This window comes from Sinohyriopsis cumingii, chromosome 3 (genome assembly GCF_028554795.1).
Source record: "Sinohyriopsis cumingii isolate HCF-2022 chromosome 3, ASM2855479v2, whole genome shotgun sequence".
In the NCBI taxonomy this organism is placed as follows: domain Eukaryota; kingdom Metazoa; phylum Mollusca; class Bivalvia; order Unionida; family Unionidae; genus Sinohyriopsis; species Sinohyriopsis cumingii.
Genome location: NC_142963.1, coordinates 82,398,896 through 82,414,520, shown reverse-complemented (window position 1 = coordinate 82,414,520; position 15,625 = coordinate 82,398,896). Strand labels below are relative to the sequence as shown.

At 35.1% G+C, this 15,625-nt stretch overlaps 1 protein-coding gene across 2 annotated transcripts in view; it reads right to left on the bottom strand.

Annotated features, from left to right (window-relative positions):
- The window catches only part of LOC149803202 (uncharacterized), a 152,056-nt gene that overhangs the window by 58,416 nt on the left and 78,015 nt on the right, over positions 1-15,625 (bottom strand). For both annotated transcript variants that reach the window (XM_089952821.1, XM_089952822.1), the window contains 3 exons: positions 14,130-14,197; positions 9,626-9,831; positions 5,908-5,961 (listed from right to left, as the gene is read on the bottom strand). In XM_089952821.1, coding sequence (XP_089808947.1) covers positions 5,908-5,961; positions 9,626-9,831; positions 14,130-14,197 — 328 coding nt within the window. The remainder of the gene's footprint in view (positions 1-5,907; positions 5,962-9,625; positions 9,832-14,129; positions 14,198-15,625) is intronic.

The window sequence follows — 15,625 nt, the reverse complement described above, 5'->3', positions numbered from 1 at the left end:
TGGTCTAAAGTAAATGTTATTTTGTACAGTCATTTATATGCAATGATTTTATCATATTTTTTACCAATGGAACTCAGCTGTTACTAAAACTGGACATAATTAGAAAAATGAAAAAAGAATGCAGAGCAGAGATAGCATAATGTAAAATGAATACAACAGAAATGAAGATTAATTAAACATTATTTTGAAGAAACCAACGTTTTTAGTAAGATAAGTTTCATTGGTAATATTTGAAGAAACCAACTTTTTTAATAAGATAAGTTTTATTGGTAATACAGGTAAATCTATCTACATTATCTGCCCATTATAAAAGGCAAAAGTGGCATTTGTAGACAGGTGATTCTGAAGGCAGGTTTAGATATCAAACTTTGTTAAGGACAAAGTTATGTACTATAAATCAAACAACATTAGTATTAGCATTATTACCAATTGTTGTTGTTGTTGTTGTAGGGTTTAATGCCATTTTTCAGCATTCAAGGCAGCCAGTATAAATGGTGGAGGAAGAACCCGGGAAAACCCCAGAAAGAACCATCAACCCACGAATATTATTATTAGTAGTATTATCATTATTATTATTATTATTATTATAATATCACATGTATTATTATTAGCAGTATTATCATTATTATTAGTAGTATTATCATTATTATTATCTTACATGTTTTATTAGTTATCATATCATTATTATTATAACACATATCTAATTATTATTAGCAATATTATTAATATTAGTCGTATTATCATTATTATTATAACACATATCTAATTATTATTAGCAATATTATTAGTATTAGCAGTACTATCATTATTAGTAGTAGTATTATCATTATTATTAGTAGTATAATCATTAAAATAAGTAGTATCATCAGTATTATTAGTAGTATTATCATTATTAGTAGTAGTATTATGAATATTATATTACATGTATTATTATTAGCAGTATTATCATTATTAGTAGTAGTACTATCATTATTAGTAGTAGTATCATCAGTATTATTAGTAGTATTATCATTATTATTATATAACATGTATTACTATTAGCAGTATTATCATTATTATTAGTAGTATTATCATTAGTATTAGTAGTATAGTCATTATTATTAGTAATATTGTCATTATTATTAGTAGTAGCATCATCATTATTATATCACATGTATTACTATTATCATTATTATTAGTAGTATTGTCATTAGTATTAGTAGTATTATCAATTTTATTATATCACATGTATTATTATTAGTAGCATAATTATTATTAGTAGTATTATCCTTATTATTAGTAGTATTATCCTTATTATTAGTAGTATTATCATTATTATTATATCACATGTATTATTATTAGCAGTATTATTATTATTAGTAGCAGTATTATCATTATTATTAGTAGTATTATTATATCACATCTATTATTATTAGTAGTATTATCATTATTATTATTATTATTATTATTATCATATCACATCTATTATTATTAGCAGCATTATCATTGTTAATACAACACATCTATTATTATTAGCAGTAGTAGCATGCTACCAAGATACATGTATCCAGTTTAGTTATTTAGCACAAAAAAAAATTAACAAAAATTAATGAAATAGGTTCCACACAGGGATATTGTTTCTTCCTTTTAATCCATCATGTACATTAAATCATTACTAAACCTTAAAAAAGTCAATAATCTTAATTTTTTTACTGCATATCTCCATCCCAATTTTAGTTACAATGTCTGAAACTTTCACCAATGATCACAGCATGTTACATTGTCCATGATGAATTACACACCCTTTCACTTTATGATATGTAATATTCGTGTACTTCATGTAAGGTGCACAATGCAAGTTCATTTGTGGAATCAGCAATCTCCCCTCCATCATCAGATTCATTACAAAGCGGATCATCTGCTGGTTTGTCGCAAACTGCTGGTCTATCCTAATCAATCGAATCAATGTCACATGTGTTGAGGTTTTGATCAATATTTAGTAGTTTCTTACATTCACATCCAAACATTTTTCTGGGCATCTTACAAATGATCAGTTAGATGTTGTCTTCAGCAATAGGCTTGAGGAGGAGGGAGGTCCAGCCCCTTAACGTGCAGTTTGCCCTGTCCCCAATCTCCTAACCTATGTGAAGCAGCTTTAAGTTTTGTGTGAGATATGGGTATGAGTAAGCCTCATACTGAATGCATGGGTATGAGATATGGGTATGAGGAAGCCTCATGCTGAATGCATGGGTATGAGATATGGGTATGAGTAAGCCTCATGCTGAATGCATGGGTATGAGATATGGGTATGAGGAAGCCTCATGCTGAATGCATGGGTAAATGCATGGGTGTGAGATTGGGTATGAGTAAGCCTCATGCTGAATGCATGGGTGTGAGATATGGGTATGAGTAAGCCTCATGCTGAATGCATGGGTATGAGATATGGGTATGAGGAAGCCTCATGCTGAATGCATGGGTAAATGCATGGGTGTGAGATTGGGTATGAGTAAGCCTCATGCTGAATGCATGGGTGTGATATATGGGTATGAGTAAGCCTCATGCTGAATGCATGGGTGTGAGATATGGGTATGAGTAAGCCTCATGCTGAATGCATGGGTGTGAGATTGGGTATGAGTAAGCCTTATGCTGAATGCATGGATGTGAGATATGCGTATGAGTAAGCCTCATGCTGAATGCATGGATGCAGAAAATATATTAATCCCACAAATCCAGTAGTAACCTATGTCATCACAAGCTGCGTAATGGCCTAGGATGTTAACCTGTTGTGCTGCTGGTTTTGGTCCCACCAAAATAACAGTGAGCCCTCAAAGACGAAAGGTATTTCAGGCAAAAGCTTAGCTTAAGAACACCATCCTTGACCTCCATCACATGACTTGGATGATGTCAGTTAGGGGGCAGTTACACTCAAATGCCATGCCAGTGTTGACTGCCCTAACCTCATGAAATGATATGCTTACAAAATTCAACTGGACTTGAGTCAGTTTCTTGCTGGATAATAGAGCCTGAGTACAAAATCTGTCCCTTCATTCTCTGAGAGGTAAGAGCTAGTAAGACCTCAAACTTCTGATTGGCTCAGTTTACTTCAGGTACCAATTTGGAGCCCTGAAAGGGTCATGTAAATACCCCTAAGACAAAAATTTCAAAGGAGACTGCACTATCAAGACAAAGGGCTGATTCCCCATGAATAGGAACCTGTTCTTGGCAATGAAACCAGGGTCCTTCATGAGGTGAACTGAAACATCACTGCCTATATTTCAGGCAGGCGAACAAGGCCTGCATCCTCACTAATTTTGCTGAGATTGTGGAATGTGATGGGAGCTAACTTCTCCTTGTAAATTATACCACAAAGTTAGTTATTTGTGGCTTTGAGCCTTTAAGGGAAAAATGTGTTAATGAAAATACTCTCCTTTTCCACTCACAAGCTTCCAAAGTGGTGAGCAATCTTGCTTCTGTTGCACATTTGCTGACAGGATTTTTTTTCCCCAAGGGCTTGTTTGATATAAGTCATGTTTACCACGTTCAACAATAGTTTTGGTTTCAGATAGAAACCTGCATTTGCTGTTGATTCAAGAATCACAGAGAAGGCAGGACTGTCATAAGATTGTCATGGGAATATCTGCCCTTGGTTTCCAAATGCTACATAATCTTTCCAACTTAAAGGGAATCTAAAAAGTTAAGTCAGCACTTAGATTATTTGACTTCTGCAAAACTATGGGAATCAGGCTGGGTGGGTGGAGGCATAGTGAACAAGTATGTTCCCATCTGGGAAAAGGGCATCAACTACCCAGGTCTTTTGTAAGATGGCTGACAAGATGAGAGTCAGGAGCTTGGTGTCAGAACATGTCACAAAGTGGACAGTAAATGGCAATCCCAGTGGGTACAGATTTGAATGAAGACTAATGGTGGGAAGGAGCATGCAGTGAGGATTACCTGAATCTTTTGGAATGGTAAGCCCACAAGGAACTCAAGCATGCATGGGATGTGGCAGACTTGAATGTCGACAAGGATACCATCTGAGAAAATCTGAAATGTGAAGGAAGAGGTCTTGGGACTGCATTATTCTAAAATAACAGATGATAGTCATGACAATGAGAACAATGACAGTGCTCGATCCTGAAAACATCTGCTGCCAGCCAGGGTCTTCATATGTAAGACTCATCCATGAAAAGGCCAAGCCAACTCACTTAGAAGAAGAGCAGGAGATAAGCACTATGGCAGACATGCTGATGTTCATGCAGAATGCAATGTCTGGTAGTTGATTTTTCAGTGAAATATCTGCCATGAATGAGGGGAGGTCATCCCATTTGCTGTAATGTGCCTTATATAGTCCAAAACTTTGATCATTTGGTCTGGTAGGCAAATATTGGCTGCCACTGAAGTTGGAAAAGTGAATGGTTGGAAGGTTTCATGAATCAGTGGCAGAGGGTGAGAAGCTTTATGATGGCATGGAGGTTGGCCTGGCCTTTAGGGTAAGGTGAATGAGGCGACCGCCTTGGACCCTACCTTTTTTAGGAAATCAACTCTGCAATGCAATTGTTTTGCTTGTGGCCCCACTCATCACTTTTGCTGTCTTGGGTCCCACATGCTGCCTTGGGCCCTGAACATCCTAGGGCTGGGCCTGCATGGAGAATACATATGTTGCAAAGACATTCCAAAGCACAGATATGACTGTTCATGTGAAGGAGTGACACAACCAATGCTATTCCTAAGCAACATTTCATAGACAGACACAACTCAAAACCAAAGGATGTTTGGAACCCATGCTCAGATGAATGAAGAGCTGGCACTGAATGAGGTAGGATGTTTCCTTGCTGACAAGGGGCTGAGATCAAGCAAGTGCAAAACAAAGAATTTTGTGCCTTGCTGCAAATGGAAACTCACCCTGTGATTCTGGCCCATAAGGCCCCTCTCATGTACAGAGTCATTCATTAATCTTGGGGTATCCAGTGCTGACCTCTGGTGTCCACAGGGTGTTTGCTGAAAGAGCTAAAATCTTGAAAAGGTCAAGCATAAAACTCTGGTGTAGTTGTGTCATGAAGGAACTTGACCACTTTCATGAGGTGAAAATACATCCGTGTGTGAGCCATAGGTTGTCAGAGGCCAAATGTCTCCATTGTAGAAGACTTTGCCCTGCTTGGCTATCAGAAAAAGGGCAACATGAGGACTGCATTGCTTTCTGTATTTTGCAAGAAGGTTATCATATAGAGAATGTGCAACAAAACAAGATATTTTCTCCCTGCATTATGCCTTGGGTCATTGGGCTGGTACCAAGTTTGCCTTTTGTCAGCCAATTCTGGCCTCCTTTATCTCACTTTAGAATATGAGGTTGGAAGATGCAGGCGTGACCTAAGGATAGACTTTTTTGATTGTCTTTCAACAGCAGAGACATGAAAAGGAATGCAAATGTTTCTGGACACAATAGCTTCATGTATGGCACAAGAGAGTGTTGTTGCCCTACTTAGTACAAAAGCAGACTCCAAAACATGAATGCTATATTCAGGTAGCTGAAATATAGTCACTGAGATAAGTTTGAGCATAGAACAAATTGCAGACTGCTATGATGCTGCAAACCAATTTGCTGTGTGTTGGAAACGGTTTCTGGTCCATGCACAGGAGAAACCTTTCAACATCTCAGGCCTGCAATATATTTTTGAAAGCAGAGACTTCAGTGTCACAAAGCATGTGTGTCTTGCAAAGAGAAGGGTTGAATTTTTGTGGGAAATTTTGTTGCAACATGGATGGTGTTGATGTCTTGGTCTTGAAGTTACTTTTCAGTGCAGTACAACATGTCTGATACTTGTACAGCCAGTAGGGGCTTCTTTGCAAAAGGTTATGTATGATTAGTATCTAATAACAACCAAATGTTTCCATAAGATAATTATGACTCATATCTAGTGACAATCTTACCATCAGCAGTTGCTAGATGCATAACTGTATCGTCACTGACCATCCAATCTGGCACTGAAAAACAAACAAACATGAACTAAAAAATCTAAGTTAGTGTGAGTTAGTTTACTTCTGGGATTTTCATTTGTAAGATTTGCAAGAAAGGACAATTTTGTCTGTACTTAAGCTCATAAACTGAGTTATGGGACCCTTTAATTTTCTCCTGGTCATACACAACATCACTGTGATAATGAAGACTACTTCATAAATGTTGCTGATACTAATTAACTAACAGACCCCCCCCAAAGGTGAAGCTCAACTGTAATTCATATTTCACACCTGTTGCCTACATTTATTAAGAGATCAGATACCTTGAAACACGAAGAAACACCTTTGCAACCTAAATATTAATCACTGTGATGATTCTCTGTGTGCTAATAAATCAATGTCTTGATCCAAACTGTATATGGATATATAGATAGAGTACCACTAGCATGTGCATATACCACTTTCTGAGATGAAAACTAGACTTGTAGAGGTTAAAAAACAATTGTATATATTCATTTACAAGTACAGTTCAAATGCAAACAGCACAGACCAAGATCTGCCACTGCAAAATGTACTGCCTAATATGGGTCAATGTAGTTTGTTGGGAGTAGCCAGTAGAACAAACTGCTGGCATGTTATTTGACATCACATCAGGGTCCATATTGTTTGCAGCTGTACTGGACTTATCTGCAAGTATATATGGTAATCACTGTAGACTTACCACATGTATGGATTCTTCAACATCATAGCAATGGTTCTTCAAAGTTACAGATATAATGTTGGATATAAACAAGTATGGATTATGTATGACTAAAATTTGCAGTGCTAAACTGACCTTTTTTTGCTGAAATCCTGCAACAGTTGCATAATTTTCTGTTCCAAGTGTCTCTTACTATTGAAAATATTAAAAGCTAAAGGAAACAACACAAAAAGCATCACTTGAAGAGACTGATGCATGACTGGCCTAATAGAATTTAAAAGAATCAAAGATAAGTATTTAAAACCATCCCTGATATTCCTGACAAACTCCAACATACCAAATCTGGAAACAAAACTATCTTTTCATGTTTGGATTGACATGTCTGAAAGATACCCATAAGGGAAGTAACACAGTCTCTGTCATGACCTTTGACCTTGAACCTAATGAATGAAAAATAACAAGATTTTTGAGATGGCCACCATTGTAGCTATACTACATGTTAGCTCAGTACCATTTAATTCAGGACCAACTATATATCATATGAAATCATTTTTTTAAAACCTGACTTTGATATGACCATCAACTCAGGATGAGTAGCAATAACAAGATTTTCACGATGGTCACTATCTTAACCATACTGGCTGTCTGAGGAGATGTTTGAAAGGCACCACCTTCATTTAGGAATAACTAAACCCCATAAGAAATCTTTCAGTGAAGACCCATGTCAGTATGATCATCCACTCAGATGGAGTAGAGTTAACAAGATTTTTAACATGGAAGGTCATATTATATGTCAGGTCAGTACCACTTTCATTCTTGACCAACAAGACATCATATGTTTGATATGACTATCTGTTCAGGATTTAGAGTGATAAAAAGATTTTCAAGATGACCACCATTGTGGCCACATTGGATGACTAAGCAGATGTCAGAAAGGCACCATTTTCATTTAGGACTAACAAAATAGCATAAGAAGCCTTCCAGTAAAAACCCTATGACATGTTCATCCATTCAGGAAGAGTAGTGATAAGATTTTCAAGATGGCCACTGTGATTGCCATATTGAATGTCTGAAGGGCACCATCCCCATTTAAAACAAACTAAAATCATAAGAAGTTTTAGTTAAAACCTTATTTTGATAGGACCATTGAATCAGGTGAAGTAGAGAAAAGATTTTCAAAATGGCTGCAATACTGAACTTCTGGTCTGTTAGGACCTGCTTGACATTATAAGAAGTCTATAGTGAAACTCCATGCTGATATGACCATCCATTTAAGAAAAGTGGCAAATGGTTTTCAAGGTGGCTAATGTCACACCAGTGGCAGCCAGCTTGGATGCCTACAGTGCACCATTTTCATGTAGGACCAACTAGATATCACAAGTACTATTTTAGAAAAAGGTAATGTTGACACAATTTTAAAGATGGATAGTAATATTTTGTGCCACTCTTCTCTGTAGTCTAACAGGAGTAGAAAGACCAACTTGTGCTGATGTTCATCAGATGGATGTTGGACTCTGGATTGTTGTTGGTCAAAAAGTTCCACTTACTGCTTAGGAAATAGCTGTGTTTCCCATGCAGCTGAGCACACATCTGACATACTGACATCAATTGCATATCATGCAGATATTACCATAGTCTAATAGAAACACTACCCAACTATTTCACTCCACAAGTTATTGTATTTCATCATCTTAAAGGCCAAAATAAGCCAGGAAAAACAATCTTTATACAGCTTGTGTACTGTAGGCAGATAGTCTGATTACATCATTTAAAATTGGATTTTCAACAATGACCAATGATACTGACTGCTGTGACAAGCAAAATAATTTCTGTCATGGACAAACACGAAACAACTTATAAATTACAAAGTGACCCTTAACTTTATATAACCAATTCCAAGTAATTATTTTTCAATGACAGTAGTGGCAAATTAGGTTACAGTGATATCCATGTCACTAAGAGTAAGACCACACATCCTGCTGATCTTTTTCCTGTTTACTTAGGTCTACTGATGTAAGTCATGACTCTTACACTATGTCATAGAAATAAGTGAAACTAAACAGTTTGGTAAAATCAACAAATAATTTATCTCCCAAGAATAAAAAGTGAAAGTTCAAAGATCTTGTATTGTGAATTAAATCCCAAATAATCATAAATGTTCTATCACAAGCCCAAACATATGGAATGTTCCGAATTAATTCCAATAGTCTTTAATATCCTGATGTATGAAGAGTCTTGAATGTTCTGATGTACTACAATGATATAATCCAAAAAGTCTTTGAAGCAGTCCTCAATAATCTCAAAGCAGTGTTTTAGTTAAAAAGCCAATGAGCACCTTGTAATTCCCATGAATAATCTAAATAAATTCCTTTCTAATTCTATCTGAACACAACTCTAAACTGATCATGGATTCCCAAAGTCTGATATGAAAAAGAAATGACTATTATATATACATATCTCACTTGACCTATCTTGTAACAGAATGTTCTGCAAAAATCAATCATCACAATGGAAAATTACTAAGCCTAATCTTACTGCAAATAAGGCTAACCTTGCTACATAAAAATCTTGGTTACTTACAATCATGACAGAAGTCAGATAGACATTAACTCCATTCACAGAGCTCAATTATGATCATGATAAAAGTCAATTATACAATATAAATTAAATATAAATAGCATGTATTTGTACAAAAGCAAAGTGGAAAGACAAGCCAAAGAAAGAGGAAAAAAGGATGAATGACATTTTGATCAAAGACTGAAAATCATTTCCACATCAGGGATAACATTAGACAGAGGTGGGTGCTGGTAATTTATCATTTTCCAAAGGCTAGGGACAAATTTTGCAAATGAATTTGTTCAACTTTCTAAGTTTTGAGAGAAGGAAGTTATTTTTCTGTCCAAAAATATGCAGTAATTATGGGAAATGCAGCCCATTGCTTAGACCAATCAGCAGCTAGACTTTCATGCATGGTGTAGCTACAGTACTTACATGTGACTGTCACATTCTCTATACCTCCCATCTGCTCTAGTTGATGATGTATTATTCTCCCTGAGTTGCAAAATTCCCACTCTCCATTCTTGTATCCCAGTGCATCACCAGCTCCACTTAGAACCATGGACGCCTCATAGCGCTCTTGAAGCTCACTGAAGGATGCCTGAGAGAGCTCTTCTGTGACTATTACAATATCTTCATTTCTAAAAGTTAAATGTCTGTATCAAAATGCTTAAATGGCAAAGAACATCATAACTTAATTTTGGACCAATGATCAGCTAGGTCATAACTTGTGTTAAGAGAATGTATATAAATTGCTCCGGATAGGTATCTACATACATTATGAATTTTAAGTTGATGGATATAATGTAATATTGCACGAAAACCCAGCATAGTATTGCTATATTTTTAAATTTTCATAACTTTCACATATTCAGGGAACTTTTAATTCATTACACTGATTTCAGTGTAAAATATATAATGATAGTGTAATATTAAAACAAAGATTTATCTATATTTTGGGAAATAATATATCTTACAAATGAGAGAATTAGACATGAAAATAACAAAATGAGTGGAATGTTATATAGTACAAGATATGTTGAGCTAATGACATGTTACTTAACAAGCTTTCATAATGTCATGTCAAATAAACATGAGATTATTAAAACAATTTCTTCTCATTGATCAAATTACCATTGATACACAACAAACACATGTGTAGGTTACCTTTTATTCATAATGAAACATGCATGTTTGGCTTCTGGTGGCCATATTGAATGCCTGAGCACAACCTTTGTCATTTAGCACCAACTAGACATCAAAAGAGATCTTCTGGTGAAACCTCATGTCAATAAGACTTTCTATTCAGGAGGCAAGGCAACTGTTAGATTTTCAAGATGGCTGCCTTTGTGTCTAAATTGGACATCAAATTAACACCATATTCAAATAGGACAAACTGGAAATCATAAGAAGTCTTTAAGTGAAACAACATGTTGGTATGACTATTCATTCAGAAGCAGTAGCGATAACAATATTTTGAATATAGCTAATGTGACAGCCATACTGGATGTTCAAACTAAACCATTTTCATTAGGTCAAACTAGACACCATAAGAAGTATTCTGGTGAAAACTGCATGTTGATATAGCTTTCCATTCAGAATTGATAGCAATAACAAGATTTTCAAGATGGTTGCCACGGTGGCCATACAGGATATCGGATTTTGAATCACGTTTATTTGGGACCCACATGACATCATAAGAAACCACAGGTTGATATTACAATTTATTAAAGAGGAGTAATGCTAAGATTTTCTTGATGGCCATTGTGGTTGTGATATTGGACTCTGAGCACCACAATTTTCATTTAGGATGATCTGGACCTTGGGATGAATGTATGTTTCATGGCATTCCTCCAAGTTGTTTAGGAGGAGTAGTTATAATAAACTTGTGATAACAAATGGATGGATGTTAGAAGACGGACACTGCATGACTGACAAAAAGCCATCATACAAATTATTCTGATCGATGACTAGTAAAGCGAAAACTGAAGTAAAAGGCCAGTTCATTCTGTCAGTAAGAGATTCAGCAGTAATGGAATGGGTACAACATAGTTCAATAAATGGTTATAGCAGGACTGTGAAATCCCTGACAGAATGTGACAGATAATCCTTGAGTAAAGTTCTTAGCATCAACTGAAGGGGCCTAGTGAGAACTAGGCTGGCCAAAAAAGACTGGGGATGATGGTAGTAACTTTGTAGACTTCACTCAATGGGTTTAGTCTCCATTAAAAATATATAGTTTTGACATTAGTTTCTTAGGTGAATAAAACTCTTTTGGATGCTACTTCAGTTGCCTGAAGGGCAATGGTAGTTGAGGAATACCGAAATTGGTTATCTTATGGTAAATTACTTTGACAAAAAAAAAATAAGCTTGATAACACCTGGAGAAACATAATTAGTCATATTTATTTCATTAAAAGAAATTAGCCCACCTATTTAATGAAATGAATATGATAACATTTGGCCCAACATGGTTAGTCCATAATTCAACTGACTTTGGTGTGTGTGATTTGGATATTTTTAATGTAGCTTTAAAATGTTTTCAGTGATATCACTACAATGTCTGCAGTGAGGCAGTTTATAGTGATGTCTAGCACTGAGGCATCATGCCAAAGACATGTAGTATTATGCCCCACCCAGTTGCATTATCCTGACACCAGGCTGACCAGTCCTAACACTACCCTCATAATGCTGTGTGCTTAGCAAGGCAGCTGTAAGTACCAGTTTTATAAGTCTTTGGTATGACTCAGCTGGGGTTCAAACCTGCAACCTCCCACATCCAAATCAGATCATCTAACAACTTAGGCCACTGGAGTGGTACTGACTTTGGTAACAGCTGAATGTGATTAAGGGAGATTACTGATATCATTGATTAATTGCCAATTTTTTTTTAAAGTATGCCAAATAGATGGTATGGAACTACTAATTTTATAGCAATATGCCAAACAGATGGTATGGAACTACACTAAACTTTATAGCAATATGCCAAACAGATGGTATGGAACTACACTAAAACTTACAGTAATATGCCAAATGAATGGTATGGAACTACACTAAAATTTATAGCAATATGCCAAATGAATGGTATGGAACTACACTAAAATTTATAGCAATATGCCAAATAGATGGTATGGAACTACACTAAAACTTACAGTAATATGCCAAATGAATGGTATGGAACTACACTAAAATTTATAGCAACATGCCAAATAGATGGTATGGAACTACACTAAAACTTACAGTAATGTGCCAAATGAATGGTATGGAACTACACTTAATTTTTATAGCAATATGCCAAATGAATGGTATGGAACTACACTAAATTTTTATAGCAATATGCCAAAATGGATGGTATGGAACTACACTAAAACTTACAGTAATATGCCAAATGAATGGTATGGAACTAGACTAAATTTTTATAGCAATATGCCAAACCAATGGTATGGAACTACACTAAAATTTATAGCAATATGCCAAATGAATGGTATGGATATACACAAAATTTTATAGCAATATATTCCTAGTACACCGCAATTAACAATATGTAAGGAAATTTTGATTAATGACAATGTCACTCACGCCAACTGGAGGCAGTACTTTAATAAATAAATACAAATTAAAAAATATTTTTATCAACTGAAATTTGTGTTCTAGTTCTATCTTTTAATTCCTTTTAGATGTAATCATCATAAATGCAAATAAACATAAAAATGCGTCAATCTACCATAACAGCTATGTCCGCAAGCGTTTCTCTGAGAACCTAATTAAGTGTTGACTGTGTTTTGATAATTGACTTCCGGAAGTATTTGTTGTATTGTTGCATTGTTGCACAAAATTAAAAGCTGGCCTCCTTTGTAATATCATGTTAATTATGTCTTTTGAATCAAATAAAGGAGATGGAATAAAAGAAAAGTTAAAAGGCACGAAAATCCTACAAACTTAAAATTTAGTGGCCCCAGTTGTATGTTGGGTGAACTCACTTCACTTGTTCAATCGAACACTTATAAATGTTATTGTGTATGTAACATAAACTACCTTAAACTAACTGACTCTTTCATAACTGTGATCAAAGATAACAAGGCAGCCAAGCGAAATGAATGCTTTGTAAAATAAAGAGCATGATTTCAGATACGGACCAAAGTGGGCAAGCAAGTTTTGAACTGGCACTTAGAGATATCCTCAAGGATGATAAGAAGTTTCATTATTAATTCCAATTAATTAATTCATCATATCAATATTGTACTAACTGAGCAATACAAAAATTGAGTTTTAATACAGACAATTGTCTCACGAAATAAATGTTGCTTGTTTTAAAAAACAAAGGAATCTTGTTTGGTGGTGTATCAACAGTCAGTCTAGTTTCCTAGCACCTAGCACCACTACGGGAACCAGACTCATCAAGAAAATAAAAAGCAGTGAAGTAATACAAAGATTTTTTTTCATGTACACGTTATGGTTGTTGAAACCAGTTGGAATGATCTTTCATATGTTGGACACTTTGAAAAAAATGTTATTTAAACAGAATAATGAACAACTTCATTAGAAAAAGTGCATTATTAAAAATTATTATAGACGTGGTTGTAAAATGAGGATTCAGTCAATAAACAGCCAAGCTCCTTAATGCCGCTTACCCCCCATGGTTTTCTCGATGTCAAAGAGATTTTTTTCAATTTTCGGAGGTCCCTCAGTAACTCGCGCCTCGCTTATAATGCAGTCTGTGTTTGTGGACCCCGTTGTGCACAAGTTATCGAGGAAGAGGCGTACCAATTTTGATTGCGATTTTTTTCATGTTCAACAAATAGGGGTAAATTTTTTAGTACTTTCTAGTAATAAAATGGGATCCATGACTGAACCCACATTATAAGCATGTTCAAGAATTATCAGATTGCAAATTATCGAGGAAGTGGTGTATCTAAATGATGAACATTTTAAAACTTACGGGCTGGGATGGCTTAATATGTATAACTTGGCCCCTGCTTTTTTAAGGCGATCCAGATACATCGATTTCTATGGATAAACAAAAAACAGTAATAATATTGCCAGATGTATATAATTTGTTAAACATGAATTTAATTACTATTATAAATAGGAAAGCAGTCACACGTCACAAACCTAAAGTGTTTTTAGGTGAAAATACAAACCCTGAAAAAATTGTGATCTGGAGGGTATATAATCTTGTCTCTAGCATATTATACTACATGAAAAATGTGCAATTCAGACTTTCTTTATATGACTTTTATTGAATCAAGAAAATGTTGAAAAATGGATCATGCAGATAAAGCAAAATAAAAGAAATGAATACAATAAATATACAGTAAAATCTGTCAAATAAAACAACCTAAAGGAGAAAGTCAAAGTGGCATTTGAACACTGTGACCACAATATGTTGGTTCACATTTTAAATTTGGTTCTTCTTGATCAAATGCCATGCATATAATAGCATTATTAGTAGTAGTAGGATTGGACTCATATCTTTCCCACAAGCAAGGCAGTATAGCTTTCCAGTTTTTGGTTACTGCAACCATTTCATGCACAGTTCATAACTGGTTAATTTAAAATAATCTTATATGATCTCAGTGGATTAACACCGTTCTCAAAATCACCCACAATATCTTGTGCTTCGTAATTCTAGTATATGGATTCACCTAACTTCATTTTCTGCTTTGACAACACAACTACTTTTTGCACTAAACAAACTGCTTAGACCCTCTCCTCTACATTGTAAAAACTGCCTTACTTTCAGTTCTACATACTGACAGAATGCTTGAAGTATGATGAGTACAAGTAAAATAGGACATATTTAAACGTCAATTCACATGATATGTCTTTATCCAAACAATGTATTCCTCATGAAACAAAAGATTAATTTGTGTATATATATATATAGATAGTGGTAACTGCTGATATCTCTTAAAGCAGTGGAAACCATTATTTATCTTGGAATGCATGTTTTCCAGTAAATTATGCTTCTCCAAGACTACTTACCCAACCACATTAATGTTAATATATAAGCCTTCTGCCTCCCAAATCCAGCACTACTAAAAGAAGACAAATTTGTCATTTCTGTCAATAGTGCAAAGAGAAGGGGCAATAACTCATGCCAGTTACCACTCCCTGCTAAGTGAAATATCAATGAGAATGCTCACATGGTGGGGTGGCTTAGGGGAGTTTTAATATAATGTGATTGGTAAGTATACATGAAGAAACATAATTTACTGGAAAATTTGCTTTATTCCTTAAATATGTTTCCTGATCACATGCTACATATTTGTAATCTATGTACAGCAAACAGTACTGCTCATAGCTCAGCTAAACCTCTATGTTAGGCATACAGCTGGAAAAAAGCAATAAAAATTAAGGTCTTTTCTTGGCATCCATTCGTCTATGGGAGATGATGGCGTAGCTCCAAAGTAAGCATTTGTTTATCCTTCTTTC